Genomic DNA, 23413 nt, shown 5'->3' on the forward strand with positions numbered 1-23413 from the left:
GTCTGTTGTTTTCAGCTGTACATAATAGATATGTAATGAAGCAGTGGTAGCATTACCGCATGACCATCAGTCAGCATGAAGTCAATTCCCAAACTCACAGAATCAAATCTGCGCCGCTTCGGATATGAACATTTCCTTTACTTTGACGCAGACATATTGCCTGTTAGTTCTCCATGGTAGTCCACTATGGTCTTCATGATCAGAGAGGGACAGCAGATCTCATTGGCTCTCACAGATAAGAACACCAGCGCTGGCGCCATGAAACTCTGACGCAGACCACTTGACGATGGGGCTCCAGCGGAGGGGCGTTCTGACCGCTTGTTATCTGACCGCTACTCTGACTCCCCTGGGTCGAACTGTCGCCATGGTTACCCCCTTTTGCGTTGGCAAAGCCCGGCCGCTCGAGACGGCTAATCCTCTCCGCCGGCCCTCGGAGAGCGACTTTTCCACGCCGGAGCTCGTGAACCCTGAGCCCTGTCTGAGGTCGTGATCCTGTGCTGAGCCAATGAACGCCACTTAGCATAGCATTAATATCTTTCCCACCCAACCCCCAACCATCCCCCCCAGCCCCTCCCCTGCAGGGCAGAACTGAACTCCTGTACCTTATTTCCAGCAATGGTGGGAAACTGAGAATAGAAAACTGACGTGCTACCTTCTGTCGAAAGCAACACATCAAAAATACAAGCAGCTGAAGTGAGAGCGATCTTGACAGGGGAATAAGGTGTGAGGTAGTGATGAGGTATTGACGCTCCTGTATCAGCCAGAATGCGCGAGAGAGAGAGAGAGAGAGTGAGAGAGAGAGAGATAGAAACAGAGAAAGGGAGAGAGAGAGAGAGGGTAAAGGATCTGTCTCTGACTCCAGGTATTTTTATACATGGTAAGTGGGACACATATTTTATATTGCTCTCAGCACAAGGACGTAGCCACACGGAATGCTAAAAATCACCGATTTGCAAACATCGACAGATCCAAACATCTAAGCCCAGACACACGCATGCAGGCACGCAAACACACACACACACATATAAGCAGTGCCGAGACCAAAGCGATGCCTCTGTGATCGGCGAACTGGGAGCGGTTATAAATAGACTGAAACTCTCACGCTCGTCATTCTGCCTGGCCGTCACGGCTGCTAGACCGACGCCACGTCAGAAGCAGCCAAAGCAGACGCTGAGGTGTCCTGTCTGCTCTGCGGACCGAGGGAGCAGAGAACGGCGGTTACGGGTTACCGGTCTGCAGCGGAGCTCGCCTGTTACGGGTTACCGGTCTGCAGCGGCGCTCGCCTGTTACGGGTTACCGGTCTACAGCGCTCCAGGTTGGACCCCCCCACAGAAGCCATCAGAGCGCCATTCGTACACACATAGCAGATCCGCCCCCATCCACTCATTCACAGACCAGTACAGATCTGTCTAGACGGAGCGTGGAGAGGGGCGAGTGACCTCTAACATGGTAGTGGTGACCTTGAGCGGACCCCGTCCACTTCCCTTCCCTTCCCTTGCCCCTTTTTTCGCAGGATGCTGACACACACACACACACGCATGAGTGTTTTGGAGCAGCCAGTTTCCCTATAGCACATTAATCACTTAGCGGTCCCCCAACACACCCCTCCGCAACCTTGGTGGAGGTGAGCCAGCCGGGGGCTTCCTGCCGGGCCGTGGGGCAGGGAGGCTCGGTGAGCTCCCTGGGGGTTGCCGGTCATTCATCTCCCTGACGTACAGTAGGGGCCCTGGCACATCCCCCCCTGCTGGGCCAGGTGGGAGCAGGGGAGGGGGGGGGGAAGCAGGTTATTTCCTGCTGTTTAGTTTCTGGCTCGGGCAGGTCCCCCATGGCGGCAGGCCCGCGGGAGGTGGAGACAGGCCACAGCGCGGCACAGGCACCTCCTCAATCACAATCAAAAACACACCCATCACTTCCTCCTGGAGCACTCGCCACAGCCAATCCTGTTTACTCTCATTCGCAAGCCCCTTGTAATGCAATTAGGGAACATCTGTGGCTGATTATGGCAAAGCCCGGGTCTGGGTTCCTAAATCCTCCGACACTAAGCCCTGATTGACTGAGGCGGAAATGCACTCAGCTTGGGCAAGATTCGTCAGGATCTCGAGATGTGATGGCAGCCCTGTCGCATCAGTTTAGCTCTTCAGCTTTTAGCATGGTTTCCCTTCAGCTCTCTAAAGCACATCTGGGAAGTGAGTCATGGTACACTTACTCTTACACACACAAATACACACGTACACACACACACACACACACACACACACACACACACATAGTATATACTGTACACAAACATACACACACACACAAATACACATTCACTCACACACACACACATGCACGCCACGCGCACACATACACACACACACACACACACACACACACACACAGACACACACACACATAGCTGCTTGTGGAGGTAACCGCAGCGCATTGCAGTACCTGAGGAAAAGACGGGCAGCGAATAGATAGAGCAACGGTCATGTCTGACAGCCAGTGAGACGGACAGCTAGTGGCTGGCCATAGGTCACAGGTGCAAGTTCACAGACGTGGTGTCTGGGGGAGAAGTTTCAGAGGCAAGAGGGAAAGTACTGGTGAAGAGCATGTGTATGTGAGGGGTTGCAAGGATCGAAGGTGAGGTGTCTGTGGAGCAAGATGCAAGGGGAGGGGGCGAGTGATGTGTTTAAAATGGACAGTTCTCCATAAATGAAAACTCTATCATCACTATATACTGTTCCCTAACGATCAGTTTTTTTCTGATCTTGTGGGACTCGACACAGACATACACACACACACACACACACACACACATATCCCCCCACCCCCACCCCACACACACACACAGCTGCTTGTCTTGTGGAGGTAACCGCAGCGCAGCACAGTGCCTGTTTTCCTATAACTTGGCACCTGTTTTTTTTTTTAGACTGGACATACGTAAATGGTGGAATTCATTATTTCCAGTCATCTAGTTCAGTTGCATAACTCATTTTATATCGTGCTTACAAGTAAATGTGTTCTTTTTACCCTCCTGAAATTGGCAACAGTTTTGAGTTTGAGTAGATAATAGGCTAATGTCTACTTTTTTCTTGTTTTATTTAAAAGGGGAACTGGCTGGCATCCTACCTGAGAGACACTGCGTGATGTCCATACACCTCTCTCACTGCTGCCAGGTCGGCCTCAAGCTGCGGGTGTTTGTGGAGCTCTCCATCATAACTCACCTGTCAAAGATAAACACACACACACACATACACACACACACACACACCCACACACACACACACACACATACAAGGTCAGCTTGACGCCTCCTCAAGAACACAGTGTAAAGCTCTGCCTTCCGTCTCTTTTGTTCCATGCTATTTTATCCTTGAATAGTTCTACATAGACCAGCAGATGGCCCAGCATATGGAGCTAAATGTCCCTGGCACCATTAGATGAGTCCTTGTGGAGAGAAATGGTGCTCCAGGAAAAGCTAAAGAACCCATTATTTAGGAGTAAGCCTGCCCAAGCCAAAAAGGACGACGACCAAGGCCATTCACAATGCCCCCCTATGCCCTCCCACCCTTCGCAAAAAAAAGAATTCACAAAAAAGACCTACAGTATGCACTCATTCGCCTGTTTTCCATGGGTGGGTGAACTGCTACAGACCGGGTTTTGTGTGATTGAGAACATTTGCTGAATTCCCCTGCACACAGTATAAGCAAATAGATTAAGCAAATGATGGAGCCGATTTTTAGCTTCCCGATCTACACTCAGAGCCGAAATGTCCGGGGAGCTCTGTTTTAATCAGCAACTTTCTATTTTTTCTTCTCCTCACAGAGATGATTAGGGGAAGGCAGGGGGATTTGAACGATTTATTTATTTATTCATTTTCTTTTGGGAGAGAGGGGTCCTCTGAGGTGTCCGCAAAAAAATGGGTAATCAGAGGATCTGTCCGAGCTTCGTCGGCAGCGATTCCCTGAAGCTGTCAGGATGCCGTTCGAATATAGGCATTAGGGAGTCGAAGACAGCTTCTTAAACAGAGTCGGACCGACCAAAAACACTTTTTATTTGTCTGTCAAGATAACTCCCACAAAAATAAAAATGAAGAGATAGCGTATCTCTCCCGCAGTTCTCTGGGTGCCTATCCTGTAATCACAATTTCAAAAACACTTGTCAGAAAGACCAAAGCACCACCTTCGAGGGGATGGCAGAAATTGCATAAATAACCTCCAACGGCTGCAAACTCATCTCTTTGTACTCTGTCTCGCCGACCACATCAATATCCAGGAAAGTGTGTGATTTCAAGTCCTCACAGCGCTTCATGCACAAATGAGCAGGTAATGGCTCCTATATAAGAACATCCCAGGCACAAAAACCTTTCTATTTTAAATATTTGTGAACTTCCGTTCAACTCCAACCAACGCACTAGCCGTTTGTTGGTAAAAATATTGGCATACCAAAGTGAGACACGAGATCCAGTCACTGAGAAGTACAATCAAGATGCAGGGTTTAATTGGGCTGTACAGTATACAGTACAGGAGAGAGGCACACACAGGAAGCATGAATACACTCCAGAATATGCGTCTCTGATTTGACACCGAATAATCCAGAGTTAAAGTACACAACAGCAAAGGATAGATTATCATACGGTACCGTGGCAGTCAGGAGACACCCAGGCTACCCTGATCAATGATGGCATTTGATGCAAAACAAAAAAGAAGAAGTGATACCAACCCTGGCGCCTGACATTATCCATGGATGGGACAGATATCACACAGGGTCATGAAGTACTGTAGGAGTATACTTTTAGTGTAAAAGTGACCTACTAATGAGAAATGCAGAACATTAAACCACATTTTGGAATATTGGACATAATGCTCTGTTCCACTTTCTCTCACATTATAAGATCTGTCAGGTGCCCAACACACTTTCTGAAGGGGACAATTTTGAAGCATTAAGAGTGATGGAAGATGTCAGGTACTCGAGTGATCTGAGGGGAATTTGAGGGAGCCTTTTTTTTTCTTTTTTAGAAAAAGAATAAGAGAGAGGAGAGCAGAGGAGAGGTAGAGTGCATCCCGTTCCTTCATACCATCTTTGACACTGGCCAAATTACAAGTCAGTACGGCACTACAGAGGCCATGCAATATGCAATATCTACACACCAGAGGCCATGACTCGTGTCATTTAAAATGAGAATCAAACAACAGCACTCATGACAGAGCATTTTTGAAAGCCAGAGTTCTCTTAAAACCACCATATTTCCCCAAAATAGGACCCCCAAAAAGATGAATAGGTGTGCCACCTCTGCTGGAGAGCTTATTTCCCCTACTCTATAAACTATCATTAAATCACCTTGTGCTCTTCTATCCGTCAACACGAGTGAGTTGATTTTAATAAACTGGCCCTAACCCTAACCCCCACACCCTTCACCCTACACAACCCTCAGTCACAGTGCTGAACAAACAAACACTTATCCCTAACTGCATTCCTCACTGTCAACATGCTGTCAAAAGATCAAAATAAAGTGGAGGCAACAACTGCTCCAGAGGAATGTTCTAGAACACTCATGGCACAGCACCCTATACCCCCCCCCCCCTTCTCTCCTGCAACCCCCCCTCTGTAGCACTTTCCAATAATCCAACACTTGCAGAACAACAGAGTGCATGTCAGTGGGTAATGGGCACATTACAGTGATTGACTGCCACGCAGTGGCACCGACAGCGGCCAGCAGAGCGCCCGGCCCGCCATGCATCATCATCTAGGAGCTGGCACGCTAATCAGTCACGGCAGGCCGCCCCACGCCCCCGAGCACGCGTCCGGGGAGGGCACGACGAGTTCAGGCCTACCGCTAATGGAGCCCCCCGCCGCCGCCTCCACCGCCACCACCGCTGCCACCGCTGCCACCGTAACTATCCCCACACCGGCCACACGACTCATTTAACGGAGAGGCGCCGGCGTTGGCGCGGACGCCTGGGCTGTTATGATGGAAGCCTTCCCCTGCGCTCCCCCTCCCAGTGATGAATTGGCACATAACTCTCCCCTATCAAACGAGAAGCTGCACAGAGAGGGAAATGTCTCTCTCTCTCTCTCTCTCTCTCTCTCTCTCTCTTTCTCTCTCTCTCTCTCTCTCTCTCTCCCTCTCTCTCTCTCAGACGCTCTCTCTTCTCCTCTTTTTTATGGCATTCACTCGTTTTACTGTCGCTATAATTAATACAAACCTGAAGACTGAATGTCCAAAGATCCCAGCTCTGCCTTCTCAAGTGCTACAGCAAGGTGGGGCACTTTCTTTTTATGCCCACTCCACCCTCCCCACCCCCCATCTTTTGAATCAGTGGGCACCTTCAATCAGCCAGAATTCACCTCAGAAAGATATGGGCAGACACACAGGGCACAATGCCTGAAGAAAGGGGATGGATTGGCTCTGTCTAGACTTTAGTGCGTGGGGTGTGGGATGGTCTGTCTAGATTGAGTGCTCATGGTGTGCACTTGTAAAAGAAAGTAAAGAGAGAGAGAGAGAGAGAGAGAGGGAGAGAGGGAGAGGAAGAGAGAGAAAGATGAAGTACCACCTTTTAAAACTGAGCAGCAGTCACTGCAGAGACACCCCGAAAAAAGAATTGAGTTAACTCAAAGTTCTGCGTAGATCTACATTCACCATTAACTTTGGGAACAGGCTGAAATGGAAGGATGAAGGAGTGTTTGAGAAAAATATATCACCATTTGAGGACTGAGGATGGCTTTTACGTCATACACTTTAAAAAAAAAACAGTTTGAATGTCTGTGACGACCAAGAGGAAAAACAGTACCTGACCGCCATAGTAGAACTCCTCGGAGTCATTGTCGCCCTCAGAGTCCTCCTCTATGGCATAGGGACACTGCAAGAGAGAGAGTTCAAATTACTGTGGTTTTGTGGCATTACAGTGTCTTTGAATGTTGACCGTACTGTGCTTTTCAGAAACACATTTGGTAACCAAATGAAGCAAACACAAACAGAGTTGAGCACGTCACCAAAGTGGCTGGTGGCTAGAAAATCTGCCCCCTTCGCCCTCACAGCTGCTGTTGTCTGTGCATGTTTGCTCACTCGCTGGATGTTTATGCTGTAAATACCGAGATGATAAGCCCCTTCTATGATTCATCGGCTCACACAATAAAAGCACACTGGAAGTACAGTAAACACCATGGCTTTGCAGAGAACATGTTTCGACAGATTGTGCTACATTAATTTACCCTGTAGATATGCAAATATGAATGCAAGCCATTGACCTTTTTTTCCATGGTGAAAATGGTTAACGGTTCTCCTCCGAGGATGCAAAGCACTTTAAAAAGTAATGCCTCCCATTCATCCATTCCTACACACACCAATGGCCACATCGAGAGTAGTTTGGCGTTCAGAGTCCTGCTCAAGGACACTTTGACAGGGCCAGGAGGAGACAGGCTCGAACCAGCATCCTTCCCATTACTGAACAAGTCCTCTGCCTCCTGAGTCAGTAGCCTGGATACCAGACTCTCTGACTTTGCACAGATCCATTGGCAAATGTTTATTTCCTGGTTGGTGGACGCTTGTCTGAAGTTTGAAATCTTTGGAGTTCAATCACTAACGTTTGGTAATGACATACAGTATGTTAACCATGGGGGACACAATGATAACGATAGGCTTGCAATTTAAATGTAATCACTCTCAGGAACGCCCTCTGTTGGTCGGGCGTCCTGAATCCGGAGTAAACAAGGGCGGATCAAGCTATTCCAGACGGAGTACCGTAGGGAAAAGAAATTGAGTAGACAAGTACGTAGACAGGCGGAGCCAGGCTGCTGAGCCACCACCGTCCCATGCCAAAGATGTTTCAGTATTGAGTCCCCCTGACCAATAACACCCTTTACACTAGTGTGCATTTGGCTGCTGATAACACAGTGAACACAAAGACCTGCACTAAGAGCGGACTCTGAAACGGCAGTGGCCCAGAGGTGGGTCAGATGTGTCACTGCAGCCAGTCCGTTACTCTCTCGCAAAACCCTTTCATTCTGTCAATCATTCCTGATTGTGTCCGATGCGGCGCCGGGGATATCTCCGGCACGAGACACGGCACGCCGACCGTGACCATAGCGCTTACCGGGCTTTTGTCGATCTGGAGCTTTGATCTGTTGGAGAGGCAGCTGGTGGCATCGTTACTGAATCTGATTTCTGTGTGGAAGAGAGAGACAGCGGTAATCAGTCACAGCGGCGCATAGAAGGGGGGGGGATCATTCACATGCAGTCACCTCGTCTGCAGCAGCACGAACAGCACATGGTACAGGGCTGAGCTGAAGCACAGCTGAGCACGGCCTACTGTAACCCACACAACACATCACACATTCCAGGGCCTGAGAAACGAAAGAAAGTTGCGGAGGGAAAAAAAAGCTTTTTAGTCTAGACCGGGAGCAAGTGCTGACATGTGGCTTTGCCAGAGTGAGAGAGAGAGATTCAGAGAGCCAGAGAGAGAGAGAGAGAGAGAGAGAGAGAGGGGGGGGGAGAGAGAGAGCCAGAGAGCCAGAGAGAGAGAGAGAGAGAAAACATCACACCAGCAAAGGCATTGTTTACAGACAAGAGCGGTCGGTTTAGAGCTCCAGGAAAAAAAGGTGCAGAGGGGGAAAAATGTAATAAAAAATCAGATGGAAAAAAAACATGAGGAGGTGATGCTTTCTATCGACAAACTGCACATACAGTACCCCAGGCCCAGAGCATGGCACAAGCAGGCTCCTCCAACCAGCCTGCCCTGCCAACTCTTTCACTAGTCCTAAATATGTCCAAGTATATCAGAGGAGATTAACGTATCTGATCGTTGTTAGCGGGGATTAGGAGAAATCACTGGGCATTATGCTGCCAATAAACACTGTCGACTATCGCCCATTAAAACATGGCTGGACTCCTCATCATTAGCTTCTTGGAGGGGGAATGAAAAGATTCTCATTCTCCCCATTAGGCTTGCTGAGGTATATTATTTTCTATCATATCTAAGGGTTTGATCAAGCTTGGTCCCATAAACGTTGAAAGTTTGAAGTTGTACTAATAGACCAGTGGTTGTCAAGAGATGTGCCGAGGGACACAAATGGGCTGTGGAATTTCAAGGACTCCAATGTGTTTTTGTCTAGAGAGATGTTTCTAAATGCATCAATGACACAGCTTCTTAATTAAAAAACAAAACATATATTTTAGGTAGACAGAGATTTAGAACTCTTTAAAATCGGGTCTTTAGCAGCCTACAGTACCTTCTCAGTTTGGTTTTATGATGGGAAACTGAGATCATGACTCCTTCTAGGCAGGCCTGCCACAACACTTTACTACCTACTGGTGTTTGGGTATGTTGCAATTGCTAGATTTAGCAATTCAGCAACAGCTGAGGAGAGAACAGAATTGGACCCTTTCCCGTGTTGAGCAATTGAATAAAATCTCCTTTCCCAGTCGCAGAACAACGTTTTAACTTGCCTTTCTTTTTCAGCTCTTGAGCACTCATATGTATGGAACAAAATATGGGCATATGACAAAGAGTTGTAATAGCTTATAATGCCGTTTGTGGTGTTCACCATAATCATTAGTCATACATCAGAGTGCCTTGGTGTTTTGGTTTTGCCCTTTGGTGTGCCCAAAAAAATGGTTGAGAACCTCTGCTGGACAGTTTTGGGACAGTCGAAATACAGGTTAATTGAAGCATGAAAACACACGCTCACACCTCACTGTACTGTAGATATTCAAGGTCTGAATTCAGGGAACAAAACATTTCAGTCAAAGTCATAGGCCTCCAATGGTTTTCATACCATTAGATAGACATGGGCTACGCATGTTTTTTTTTTATTTTTAAGAACTCAGTCATCAGTTTGATATTCCAAAGATGTCTTTTCTTCAATATGTGCAACTCTGATCAGCATTATGTGCTTATGGTGTACCCTGGGGGGGATGAAATGACAAATTAGTCCAGTTTGTAAGAGGTTATTGAGTTCTCCTTGTAGAGGATTTGTCACCATTTCTAATCATTTGCATGCATTGCATAGGCAAACCATTCTTGCTTTAATGTATATAGAAAATGGGAATAAGATGGAGTACTAGCAAAAGGACTGTTTAATTGAGAAGATATGTGGGGAATGTTTTTCACTGCATGAAAACCACCACCCACACAATATTCAGAAAATAAATGCCAAGGATTGTGAATTATGTGTATCTTGGAAAGACTGAACTGTTACACTGTCGAGAAATCTGCATTCCCTTTCATCTGACTCTGACAGATGAACGATAAAGTTTAAAGCAGCGCAACATCTGGTTTACAGATTTAACAGGAAAGCAGGAAAGAAGCCCACAGTAGGTGTTTGCGCCCACATAATGTGCCCACAGGAAAACAGTTGTCATACTGTGCAGTACAACCAATCAAACTAGTTATTCAAATCTGATTGGATGAGAGGAATTCTGTGAGTAGGGGTATCCCAAGACCCCATGTTTTGCACTGAATTGTTTAACATTACATTATATTCGTTCATATCGAGAGAGCACCAATTTCATAACATCACATTTGACATTTTGGAGTGACAAAATGGAGTAAATGGACTAGGGTGAATGTTCAAATTAACATGTATTGTGAGGATGAGCAAGAGTACAAATTGTTGTGTATAACATAGCCTCTCTCACTAGACTTGGCTGAAGAGTGACATTTGCATTGCTTGGCAACAGTACACGCCAAGACGAAGATTGAAACTAGGGCCTACGGCCAAATCACAGCCATGGGTATATCCTTTACCAACCCCACTCTCACTCATGCCATATTGCCTGATTATGTGTATTAAAATATGTATGGAATACATATGCAAAGTATACATGCAAGAATTTAAATAAGTATGTAAAACATGACAGCTTGGCAGCTGTTTAACAAGAAAAAGAACAAAATAGAACTTTCTAAATTAGAAATGTTCAATAAAATACTGTAGAACTATCAGAGATGATTTGTCACACCTTTAAAGAGCAAAAAAATCCACACAGACTGTGCGTAATATTGACGCACACATATTTAAAAATACTTTACTGCATAACAGCCCAAGTAAGTCCCAAACCCAAATAGTCTCCCAAGGAAAAGCAGAGGGTAGCACATTTCCCTTCTGATGCTTAAAACAAGCTGGATGCTTACTAATCATTTTCAATAACAGCAGTGCATATGAAAATGGAGTAGGGGAACCGTGTCTTGTGCCGGAGTTTTGCTGCTAACTGCCGACTCATAGCCCGCAGCAAGCAGCAGCACAAGAGCTTGCTTATGAGGGGAGCCCAAACAACAGCATATTCACAGCACGATATAGCACACAAGACCTATGGTCCCCTCCAGATTTTCTGCTTCAATATAACAAGAGCACAACCATAATAAAACTGCAATAAAATATGCAAGGAATTTGACGCAACTATTATAATTTACCTTCCATCTAACTACAACCAACAACCATAAAGACAACTAACAGCAGCATAAAAATTGAGCAATTATACATATTAATAATAAGATATATAATGCAGCTACATGTATCTCAATTTCTAATTTCTAACTGTATGCATCATGCTTTGTCATCCATTTTGTTTTTGAGTGGTGAGCAGGGAGAATGTGATGTTTCATATGTACGGTAACTGTGAGAGAATGAATATAAACGTTGATTACCTGTTGCGATTCTATGGAAAATAACAGGGATGGGATCTCTCATGACTAGCACTTCATCGTCATTTTCAGAGTTGGACACATATGTGTTGTCTGAAAGTAGAGAAAGATGCACTTTAGCATTTCATGAGTAACGCTTTCCGTACGGCACTGTGGCAATGTCATTCCCGTTCAGACGGACAGGTTTCCATCCAGTGTGAGGTCACAGCATTTGAACATTTTCTCAGCAATTCCCCACCGTTCATGTAAATCGCCCGCGTTGAAAGGGCTCTGAATTCATGCTGTGTAATTGCCCTTTTCTCATGCTGCACTCTCTCAGGCCAAAACAATGCCTGCGAGACAGGATTAAACCCTTCCACACAGGATCAGAGGAAATCTGTGTCCACTCTTTGTTCCTCAAAAAAAAATATTATAATAAAAAATAAATAATAAAAACATCCCGTCACTAGCTGCCCCAGTCAGAGGAAGGATATCTGGGACTGGAGTGTATAGACTCAAGGCCCTTTTGCAACAGACACTGTTTCCAAAGGAGGACCAAGAGTGCCAGTGGCCATCTCTTGGCTGTCCCCACGATTTGCATTTAACAGCTCAAGGGTACCAACATGAGAGGATGGAATAACTGATGAGACGGTCGCCACGCTGGCAACTGTTCAAGCAGCTGAGCGCTTTGAGCTGTCACTCTCCGCATATTCATTTATTTATTCTCCCAATCCAATTAGCTATTATCATGCCATCAAATGGCTAAATGAACTGAAACTAAGTATTTAAGACACACAATTCCAAACCACAAGGGTGGCAAAAACATAAGGGCTGCGACGGGGCTGCTCTTGTGCCAGACGACACACGTCCTACAGCGTGACACCCAACAGTACCGTGACTTTCTCATTAGAGCCGCGGCACTTCACTGAGTTCACTGGAGCTTGACCAAATGAACATAGATTCCAATCTGTGCGCTGGAAAATGTATCCATGTCAAATGTCATGCGTGTGCGCACGGTAGGCAGGGGGAAAAGATCCGTGTTGACAGCGCTGGATGAGATTATATCAGCTCAGCCTCTGGAACATTAACAAATAAGTTTTACATTTAGATCTAGATCAAGTGTATATTTATGGGTATATATGTATATATCTATGTACTGTATGTAACTAAGTACTGTATGTACGTGAGTGTATGTACTGTATGTGTGTATGTATGTACAGTATGCGTGTGTCTGTGTGTGTGTGTGTGTGTGTGTGTGTGTGTGTGTGTGTGTGTGTGTGTGTGCGTGCCTGTGTGCATGTGTGTGTGTGTATATGTGTGTGTGTGTGTGTGTGCATGTGTGTGTGTGTGTGTGTGTGTGTGCATGTGAGAGAGAGAGAGAGAGAGAGTATGAAAGAGTGCATGTATGAATGTATGCATGTATGTACTGTATGTGCATGCATTTTTTTAAAAAACACATTCCGATGTTACCAGTCTGTTTGACTTAACATTAATTTATGTTTTCTTACATACCTGGATAATCATCTGAGACATGCACCGAGTAGGAAACCCTGTGGAAACAAAGACAGAAGAATAAGTGTGGTGATCAGAAGAGCACAATGAGCATAAAGATTCTTGGAGGAATTGTAAACAGTTTCGGTCGAAGTCATCTGATGTCAACCACTAGTTACGGGAACTTTCAAAAAGGTGGAATGAATCCTCCATCAGCCACACACACACACACACACTCTCTCTCTCTCTCTCTCACACACACACACACACACACACACACACACACACACACACACACACACACAAAGACACACTGATTCCCTCCCTCATTGTTAAGGTCAGAGCCTGACCTCCTAGCAATCTCCTCCAGGGCCTTCTGCCTGGTTTATTGTACCTCTCCTCGCCCTAACATGTCCGGCTCTCCTTGACTCCGTGCCGTTATCAGCGACATTACCGAATTGAATGGCTCAATGGCGAAAGCCCTGGCTTCGGAGTGTGTGTCCTCAGACACCTCGTCAGGCTACAGAGCAGGTGACTTCAGTGAACAAGGGAGCACTTTACTTCACACACTTACTTCCTCCGCCGGCTAAAACACACACACACACACGCACACAGGGTTTCTTTTGTCATTCTGTATTGTTCGTGTGGTATTGTCTGTGTCACTGGAGCAAGAAACCAAAGACAATACTTCAGTGGGGTTTCTGTTCTAAATAAAGCACAGGTATCTCTCTCTCTCTCTCTCTCTCTCTATCTCTGACATTCACTTTCGCTCTGTTCCTCGCGTTCTCAGACGTGTGTAAGTATACCAGAATACATTATGTAGAGTCTGAATTTGTAATTGTGTTTGTAACTGTATCTGATGAGCGTGCTAGGGCTTTATTCTTCCGACTCCAACAAAGGTGGCAGCAAGAGCAATGAAGCCATCACTGACTTTAATTATTCAACACTTCTCTTTTGGGAGGCACTGCCAAGACAAGGGAACAGATGGAAGTTGAGGCTGTCTGAAATGGCAGCACGAATATCTGATGGCCCCTTTAAGTGTGGTGGATATCAGGTCACGCACAATAAGCGAGTCCAAATGGCCGGGGAAGTTCTGCCATTCATTAGCTCTCAACAGCTCAAAAAAGGGGATAATGAAGTCAACGATGGGCTCCATTACACATTCAATCAAGTAAACGAGGTCGAAGTGTGTGTACAGCGTCACGTGCTGGAGGGCAAGGAAATATATGAGTCAGGGGAACACAGAGTTGAACAATGCAGCGAGGAGCTGGTGAAGTACAAAAGGTACAGAACTCCTAGCAGTGAACTTTAAAATTGTTTAGGTTGAATGCCTTGTCCACGTTAATTACAGATATTTTGCCAAACAAACATTTCCCTCAACGTTTTGGACCTCTCTCTCACACTCACTCACACACACACACACACACACACACACACAATCCATTTGATTTTATTCAAAGGAATATATTTCTTAAATGTGTTCTAAAGTTAAGATTTTTAAATCCCGGTGCACATGTATCCTCATGGACATTCAACGCCAGTCAGAGATAGTTTCAGTTTAAAACGATACAGCATGGATCTCTCTTTATCATGGGGGGGTGACTTTTTCAAGGCTCACCACCACCACTACCACCCCACCCTGTGTACCCAAACGCTCATGGGCTCATGTCGCTGACACCAGCGGGATTTACATGACCGGACGAGAAAAGGGCTGAAAACCGCAGGCTGCCCTGGAACACACACACACACACACACACACACACACACACACATTCACACACACGTCTGCGCTGCTATTCTGTCATGTCAACTTTGTGGCCTCTCCGATGTGCAGAGCACGTAGATGTGGTGGGAATACTCGCGAGGAGCGCGGCTGAGACCTATGTGCTGAATGACAAACACACACACACGGCAGGGTCATCTCTAACTGCCGCTCGCGCTGCAGCTCACCTCCCGGCATGCTCCACACAACACCTCCTCAGGTCCACATCATTATGGGCTTTTCATTCAGACATTGTCAGTATGTTAAATAGCAACAAAGAAAGAGTAGTTTACCTGAAGTGAAATTAGACAAAATGATTAATGTCTCTGTTTGAGTTAAAAAAGCTCATAAATGTCAATGGTACAAGTCTGCCTGTATTTTGATTCAGACAATGTCAGTACCGTAATTTCCCAAATATAAGCCGTGGCTAAGACATTGATTTTGCTAAATGTCTTTAGCTACGAGGTTAATACAAGGGGGCAGTTAAAATGGTATTAATATGACTAGTTTCTTTTAACTTGCATACAGTAAAACACTGTCCTGGCTAATGTGGCAAATACACAGGAAATGACTGTATGTTAAATAACAAAAAAGACTAGTTTACCTTGAGTAAAATTAGTCAAACTTAACTGATGTCTCAATGTTTGAGTTTTAAAAAAAGCAGCTGAAATGCATATCTCTACTGTTGTCTAAGCTGTTGTGCATCTGTCAAAGGCTTGATTTAGTCTTCCCACCTGTCTCACCTAGACTAAAACATCTGGCTGCTGACAGACAAGTGACAAAGCTGTACGTTTTGTTATGTCTTGGCATTTAGGAGAGCGCACCCGCTAAACAGACATTCTGGAAATCCCAATCCTCTCAAAACAAATCATAAACAATTTCTAGTCTCTAGGTTTTCTGTGCCGAGTACTTGACAGGGCCAGTGTCCTCGTAATTCCAAAACTCAAACAAAATACTGTAGCTATCACTTTCACCGTTTCTGCCATGAGGGAAGAAAATCGGTGGGGAAAAACGCCTGGACTGCTGGTGTGCCAGCCCACTGTGGCGATGGCTGTGGCTTGAGAGCCGCGGCACTACTTGAAGAGATAACACCCCCGTAGAGTGCCTTTGATCCAGTGCTGAGATGTGTCCTATTTTAGACAGACAATACCCAAAATCAGGGCTTCGCATCGATCTGGCCTGTCTGATAGACTGCCCAGACGAAATGTGTGTCCAGCCCGGTGCAAGGGTCTGCAGAAATGTGAGCGCAGCTAGGAGAGCCAAACTCAATCGAGCAGATTCACTGACTGTTCATCAACCTTTGTCTGTCAATTGGAAGGCATCCGACATCTTAGATCACAAAGTACATGGCAGTGATACTGTGACAAAGTGCATAGGAGATAGATACCCTATATCGCCTGACTGAAAAGGTTTTTCTACTAAACTAGGGTTGCAATCAAATGTTGCAATCAAATATAGAGGGGAAATAACATGCAATATAATATTTAGTCTGGGGGAAAAGAAAAAGCTGCCATTATAATACCTCTGTTAACTAGAGGTGTCTAATGCATGTTATGTGTGAATGAACGATGAAATCGCTCATGTGCGAATGTGCAATTAAATAAGTTTGGCAATACCAGTTCCACATATTCTTTATTTGAATGCCATCTAGCCTTAACCAAACGAAAAGGAAATGCCAATTGTGGCCTTGACAGGTTTGCTAGGCTTGTTAGTTCTATTCTCTGTGAATATGCCACAACTCAAGGATGTCATTTAAAGATGACATTGATTTTTCACATCCCATTCACATGAACAATGACATGTTGTGCACAACAACATAAGTCTGCAACATCGCAAATCTAGGTTGAGAGTTTCCACCACACTCCGGAACATCTGATGAAGCCTGCACAAGCCACCAAGGCGCCATGACACTCAGCCACAGGGAAAATTAAAATGAACTGTGACTACTGTACAGTATGTGGCAGTGGCACCTGGACAGAGTGTCCGGTAATTTAACCCCGAGGAGCACGGCATTAATCTCCTCGCCACGTCAAGCAGAGGGCACAGACTGGCAAACGAATGACTCAGGCTCATTTATGCGAAAAAATCACAACGGTAGGTGTGGGTACACAGGCATGGAGGGCTGGTGCTAGTCTTCCACTGTGCTCTCTCTCTCTCTCTCTCTCTCCCTCTCTCTCTCTCTCTTCCTGTCTTCCCCTCCATTAAGCTCATCACAGAGAGGACAGTAGACTGCTTGCCCTTTATTACCATGCCATCATGCCCCCCTACCCCCACCCCAAGCCCCTCACACACACACACAACACACACACACACACACACACACACACACACACACACACACACACACACACACACACACACACACACACACACACACACACACACACACACACACACACACACACACACACACACACACACACACACACACAGACACACACACTCCTTCAGCGAGACACTCCAGAGGAAGCTAATGATTTGTATGTCCTGTGCTTTATGAGTCGAGCTTGTCTTCACTGGAGGCTGTTGCGTAATTGTTTGGAAATTGAAGGCAGGCTACTGCCGACTCTTAAGGTGAAAATAAACACTCTGTGCTTCCGAGTGAAGTGAAACTTCAAGGCAACTTGAGGAACACTATGATGATGACACCTGTCCCTTTCAAGGTGTAAAAAGATAGTGCTTATCATGGTAACCAAAAAGGTGATAAGAAAAAAATAAAAATAAACATCCCTCACTCTCCACTGGCAAAGTCACTGAGTTCGTGTCAGTTGGTGAATTCGACTGAGGGTTATTGGCCTTACTCGTCTGAAATGAACTGGACGGCTGCATTTCTGCAAAAGACAGGAAATGTGTAACTTCCCCTTTACTGCAACCACAGAGATAGAAAGCCTCCCTTCACAGTCACGCTGCGTGTCATGAGCAGACGAAACATCCCAGTGTTGGCAACGTGCAAACCTGGTGTCTCTTCACAGGCTAGCTCCCATAACATCACGAGCCAAACAAAGGCTTAGCATTTTCTCTTTTTATGAAAACTGTTAAAAGTTTGAAGCATGGAAAAATAGAGGTGCATTCAGTTATTATTTCGAAATATCTGAAATATCAATAGCCGGTGTGGATAATGTTTTCCTCAGGAAACACATGAAAACAAGCACTACCAGTTTAGGTTACTTCCCGATTAAGATCTATAACATTCCGTACACAACAACGCACAACTGGAAATTATTTGTTGACATGCCAAAGCGATGCCCACTTTGTAGGGACGGGCCGCAAGCCTAAAGGAAATGTTTCCAGTTGTAGCATCTCAATTGGCGTAGACTTCAGGTTAACTTTGAAACCACCAGCATTGATATTACAGGACTGGCACTAGAGGTGGGTGTCTTACTGTAGCTTGGTATCTTACCAAACCTCACTGTCAAGAGAAATATCTGCTCATGATAAATGAATTGACATATAATTCTTGCTTTGGCCTCAATTATTGATGTGCTGGGAGTGGTACACTTGTACTTGTTTGTATGCTCTCTCTCTCTCTAGCTCTAGTGTTGCCACAAACTTGGTTGAAACCACATTTAAAATGTTGTTGAAACCAATATGTGACTTAAACATCACTGCTCTTAGCCACCCCCACTGGTAGCTAGTTAGTCTGTCCTTCAGAATCGCTATGTGTCCAGACAACAGTCTATAAGCAAAAGCCTACTGTATCAACATATGATTCTTTTCAGGCTATGAAGAAGGGTTTTAACAACAAGACACTCCCAACAAGGCCTGCTCAAATTCACAATAACATATCCAGGCATATATTTAAGACCCCGACAAGAAATATTGGGCAGTAAAGATACTGTGCACTTTGCCCCATGAGTTACAGCTAAAGCACAACAAGCAAACCATAGCGCTCACCATCTGTCAAGCGAAACAAAGGCCAAATCTGGCATTTAACCATAATCCTGGCAATATGTCCTGACACTAAGTCTGGACACTGCAATGGCATGGCAGACTTGGCAGACTTATGCAACGTCTAGTCAAAGGGTCCATTCTTATTCAGCCAAAATTAATTAAAATATTGGGAGCCAACGGTATGCATGCATGAACCTTGTCGGGACCTTCTTATCTGTGCCGGCATTGCCCCAGTGAATTGACAGTACATGCTTGAACACCTCATTTGAAATTAGCATATTTATCACAGAAAATTTGCATGACTAGACTAGAGACAGAAGTATGAAGTCCAGCAATAAAGTCCTAAATTCCGCCACACAGTGGATGGGCCTCAGGAACCCTCCATGCACATTAAAAGCTTGCAAAACAGAGTCTCAGCAAATTCATCTACAGGTGGAGTAGATTAAGCAGTCAATAGTTCTGTTTATGCCATCAAATTATGAAAAATTCTACATCCATCCAGCGTTTAAAGAGGTCTGGCGAGGGTCATTTTTGTGATGAAATTAAAAGTCTACACACTGAAAGCTGACAGAAGCTAATGCTGCGAGCATTCCTCAGTCCAGGTTAAAAAATACTTCTGAAGCAGTGGTGTCGATTATCTGGAATCCTGACCTGCTATACCAAAGACATTTTGCATGCTTGCCATTTGCAGCACCAGGACTGTACCAGAACTGCTGTATACTTTTTTTGACCACATAACACATAAAGGTCAATAGAACCATGAGAAGATGCTCACTAAATTTGACCAAAAAAAAAAGTCAAATAAGATCCCAATCAATGTCTGCACCAACTATTTTTTAAAAAGCTAATACAGATGCATTGAAGTAGTATGCATGTCAGAGAGATTTTCATTTAGATCAAATAACTTAATTGTTTTGCCTAATAGAAATGTGAAACAGCAAACAAATTGCAGGCCATTAAGAGCCAATCTGACCATTTTACTGGTGATTTCACTGGTCACGCATTATGCATTAAATTAATTCTGAATTCTAGAGCTATCTTATTGTCTGACTACATCAAGACTTAACATTGGAGGAGATAGCTCTGGGTCTACCTCTAGGTCTGATGCGTGTGGGGTATTTTTGTTGTTGTTTTTTTTTTACTACGATACATCCTCATTTGAATCAGATTTTAACGTAACTGTAAAGGACCAGAAAAAGTGTGCGGGTAAGAGGGAGCGGACAAGCTCCACGTTTTGTCATCTGTGACAGCGATTACTGTCTCAAGGTGGGGAATGTGAATGTGAAAATAGCATGCACAATAGGCACTGGACATTTTATTGATTGGAACCCCCATTTTATTTTTTTTAATGCACAGTCATTACTTTCATTGGACGTACTCATCATTGGCTGGTGGCCATGTAGCCTACTCCCTTGAATTTGGAGAAAAGGATGGTACAGAATGTTTCACAAGGTTTCATGTCTTTGTTGGCTAATTCAAAGACTTCCCTCACACACACTCAACCAGACTGTGAGACAGAGAAGGCGCGTGCTTAGTTTTGTCTACAGCAGCCCAGCATTACATAATGCAGTTTAATTACAAACACATGTACAGTCTGACTATGATAGGCTACTGGTATGGGTGGTTCATCAAGGGCAGCCTGTTGCAGCGTCTTAAAACTATTATTACAGTAGGCTAATACACCCTCACAATTACATGTTAGAACACGAATTACAACTTCATACTTGCCATTTTGTAAGAGTAAATGGTGGGATATGAAGGCTATGAAAGGACCGTGAGATGTTCACACAGAACAGCCAAGTAATGCGAGGGGGACTGTACAGCCTAACAATTTGTGACGGTCTGGGGGAAATCGGGTGGTTCTAAAAGTTACCTTTTGGATCCCTTTGAGTAGGTGAACGTGAACGTGGCGTCAGTGTATCGGAAATCTGTAACAAAAGGAGAACAGTGATAAGGTAAGGGCATACTCCCATAGACACAGTACATCTATGCATAGGCTACCCCTAGTTATCTTGCACGAAATGTGGCTACGACGGCAGAATGATCGTATCCTATTCCAAAAGAAAAGTCCCTTTCAACAAGTGCAGTCTCCATGGCAACATCAAGAGGGATTTCCACTGACATTGGATATTGAGGAAGCAAACTGATAGCTGATAAATATTTACAAAACCATTATTGTCCTTTCACGTGCCTCATCAATTCTGATGCGTTTGTTCTGGTTCACGTAGATGAGCACAACAGTAAGAACACTCATGACAAGCATATTAATGTATTGTTTGCTTTCCAAGCTTATTCTAGGCTATTGTGAGACAAACAGGTAGGCTACCATTCGACAAAACTAACGTTATATAGGCTATTAAAGTATGGCTGTAACGTAGGCTTTTTTATTTCTCCAGTTAAACCACTTAATTTAGGACCATTATGTTAGGTTACCTATTGGCAATATAAACATAACCAAAATAGCGCACAATGTTGCGCACACGTAGCCAAACACAATATCACTAATACTCAACATGTAGCTACATTGGAGGTCACGTTGTAGTTTGGTGAATGAACAGAGGAATTATTAGGCGTGAGTGTTGTGTAAATGACAGAACGCTGGTTTAATAGGCTACACCTAGGTAGGCTGTCTGCGAAGAAAGCACCACACTTATTATGGAAACTCACCAGAGAAGAGGCAGTCTTTTTCTGCCTTACACCTTTGAATTACGATGTCGACGTCTTTTTGTATTCTCTCTTGCCTTGAACACATCCCCATGAAATAACACCCACTGAAATGGCTTCTTTTTACTAATTTCAGCAAATATTCCCTCTTGCTTGCACGATGTATTCCAGAATTGCTTTTCGTACGAGCTTGAATGTCTGGAACAGCTTTAGAAAAAAAAATCCCAGGTGTGTCAGCTCCGTTTCAGTTTCTGAACTGTAACGTTATCATCTCCGGCAACAATGGTTTCTAATCAAAAGCAATACGATTCGTGAGCTCATCACCTCGGTAAATTTCATATAGATAGCTGTTTTACCCCGGAAGCTCCGTTCTCCACTCCTCATCACTCTGCTAAACCCAACAATGGCGATTTCGAAAGCTACAGCAAGAGCTATTTGCCAGTCTTAAAGTGAAACCAGCATCGCTCCCAGTGTCATGGATGAATAGGACTTACAGTTTAGTGTCGGAATACTAAGATAGAATCGTTATCAAAGGATAAAACGGTAGGCTAGCGGTTGTCTTCTTTCGAATCCACCTAGCATCCCAATGGTCTCTTGGAAACCTGAATTTGATTGGGCAAAGCCCGATGTAATGACAAATGATCGGTGGTTGCCAGTAGTTCTGCAAAGGTCTGCCTCTGCTGACATCATGTGAAAGCCTGTATTCAACTCGTTACACCCGAGGACTTCATTCGTCTCATAAAGGTAAAAGAGGAGCCCGAATCTCTACACTTCGTAATAATCCATGGTAATTGTTACCTCTTTAGTCCTATAATATTCATTTCTATTAAAGATGTCAGCTGGTGTTTAATAAGGCAAAACATCAAGAACCTCTGGTGAATAATAACCACCGTTGGATTGCATGCTTAGTCTCACAAAAGTCATTCAGAGACTGTCGAAACAAAGCACATTGTGCACATTTCTTTAAAAGCATAGTGTTACACTATTTCTACTTGTGCACCAGAAACACCATGTTTGCAGGTTGAGACAGGTGGTAGGAGGTCCCTGGTCTCCACATGAAACTCGACTTGAGACAGTTAAAGGTGGATGCAAACTGTTCTGAGCACAGCTGCCTTGGCAGATGGTTGGCGCTTGTCTTGGTTCCTCAGAAAGTCAATTGAATCTTGAGAAACGTTTAATCCAAAGTAGTCTAATCTAATATAAGGCAATAATGGAATGTCCTTCTAGCTAGCGGCTGACTTTCTGTACTAGTCCAGGACCAGATGAGGTCTACTAACTGCCCTCAGTAATGGAAGGTAAACACTCAGCATTGTGTGATGGGCTTCCAAAATACCATTGCAATTTGTTTTAATGCATTTTTTCCCTATAGTCTCTCAACATAGCATCTCGGATGATTATCTATCCTATCCAACAGGGTAAGATCGAATCTGTACACTGACCTTCTTCTTGTAATCGTTGTTGTTAAAGCGATACTAACCATTGAAACGGTTTTGTTTCTTTGAATTCACAGTGTGAATCGGCATGAATCGGCTGTACACTGTGGTGCAGTGTGTGAAGACCTGGTTGCACACACACTGTACGTGCACACACAGAGAGAGAGAGAGAGAGAGAGAGAGCGAGAGAGAGAGAGAGAGAGAGAGAGAGAGAGAGAGAGAGAGAGAGAGAGAGAGAGAGAGAGAGCCCATACATGCTGAGGCTCATCCCGGGAGCCCCAGTCAGCCTGTGTGGGTTGAGCGCTCTGAGAGCCAGGTCAGACAGGGCTCCGGTGATGAGGCCATCCCCTGCATTATTCATCGGCCCCCGGATCTGGCAATGATTACCCACAAAGAGCTCTCTCTCTGTCTATCTATCTATCTCACTCTCTCTCTATCCATCTATCTCTCTCTCTCACACACACACTCTTTCTCTCTCTCTGTCCCTCTCTCTCTTTTTCTCTCAAACCTCATCAGCAGAATCACGTCCACATGCTATGAGTCAAAGGTGCCTGGGTCTCCTCACA

At 44.8% G+C, this 23413-nt stretch overlaps 1 protein-coding gene across 3 annotated transcripts in view; it reads right to left on the reverse strand.

Annotated features, from left to right (window-relative positions):
* Nucleotides 1–22013, reverse strand: part of parp8 (poly (ADP-ribose) polymerase family, member 8) — a 41667-nt gene extending 19654 nt beyond the window's left edge. For 2 of the 3 annotated variants that reach the window (XM_062543214.1, XM_062543212.1), the window contains exons 1-7: nucleotides 21418–22013; nucleotides 20624–20678; nucleotides 13119–13156; nucleotides 11631–11720; nucleotides 8082–8152; nucleotides 6780–6848; nucleotides 3118–3212 (exon numbers count right to left, since the gene is read on the reverse strand). In XM_062543214.1, the coding sequence (XP_062399198.1) occupies nucleotides 3118–3212; nucleotides 6780–6848; nucleotides 8082–8152; nucleotides 11631–11720; nucleotides 13119–13156; nucleotides 20624–20678; nucleotides 21418–21508 (509 nt within the window). In that variant the 5' untranslated portion in view covers nucleotides 21509–22013. The remainder of the gene's footprint in view (nucleotides 1–3117; nucleotides 3213–6779; nucleotides 6849–8081; nucleotides 8153–11630; nucleotides 11721–13118; nucleotides 13157–20623; nucleotides 20679–21417) is intronic. The other variant, XM_062543213.1, reaches the window with a different exon arrangement.
* Between the last annotated feature and the right edge of the window lie 1400 nt (nucleotides 22014–23413).

This window comes from Sardina pilchardus, chromosome 8 (genome assembly GCF_963854185.1).
Source record: "Sardina pilchardus chromosome 8, fSarPil1.1, whole genome shotgun sequence".
NCBI lineage: Eukaryota > Metazoa > Chordata > Actinopteri > Clupeiformes > Clupeidae > Sardina > Sardina pilchardus.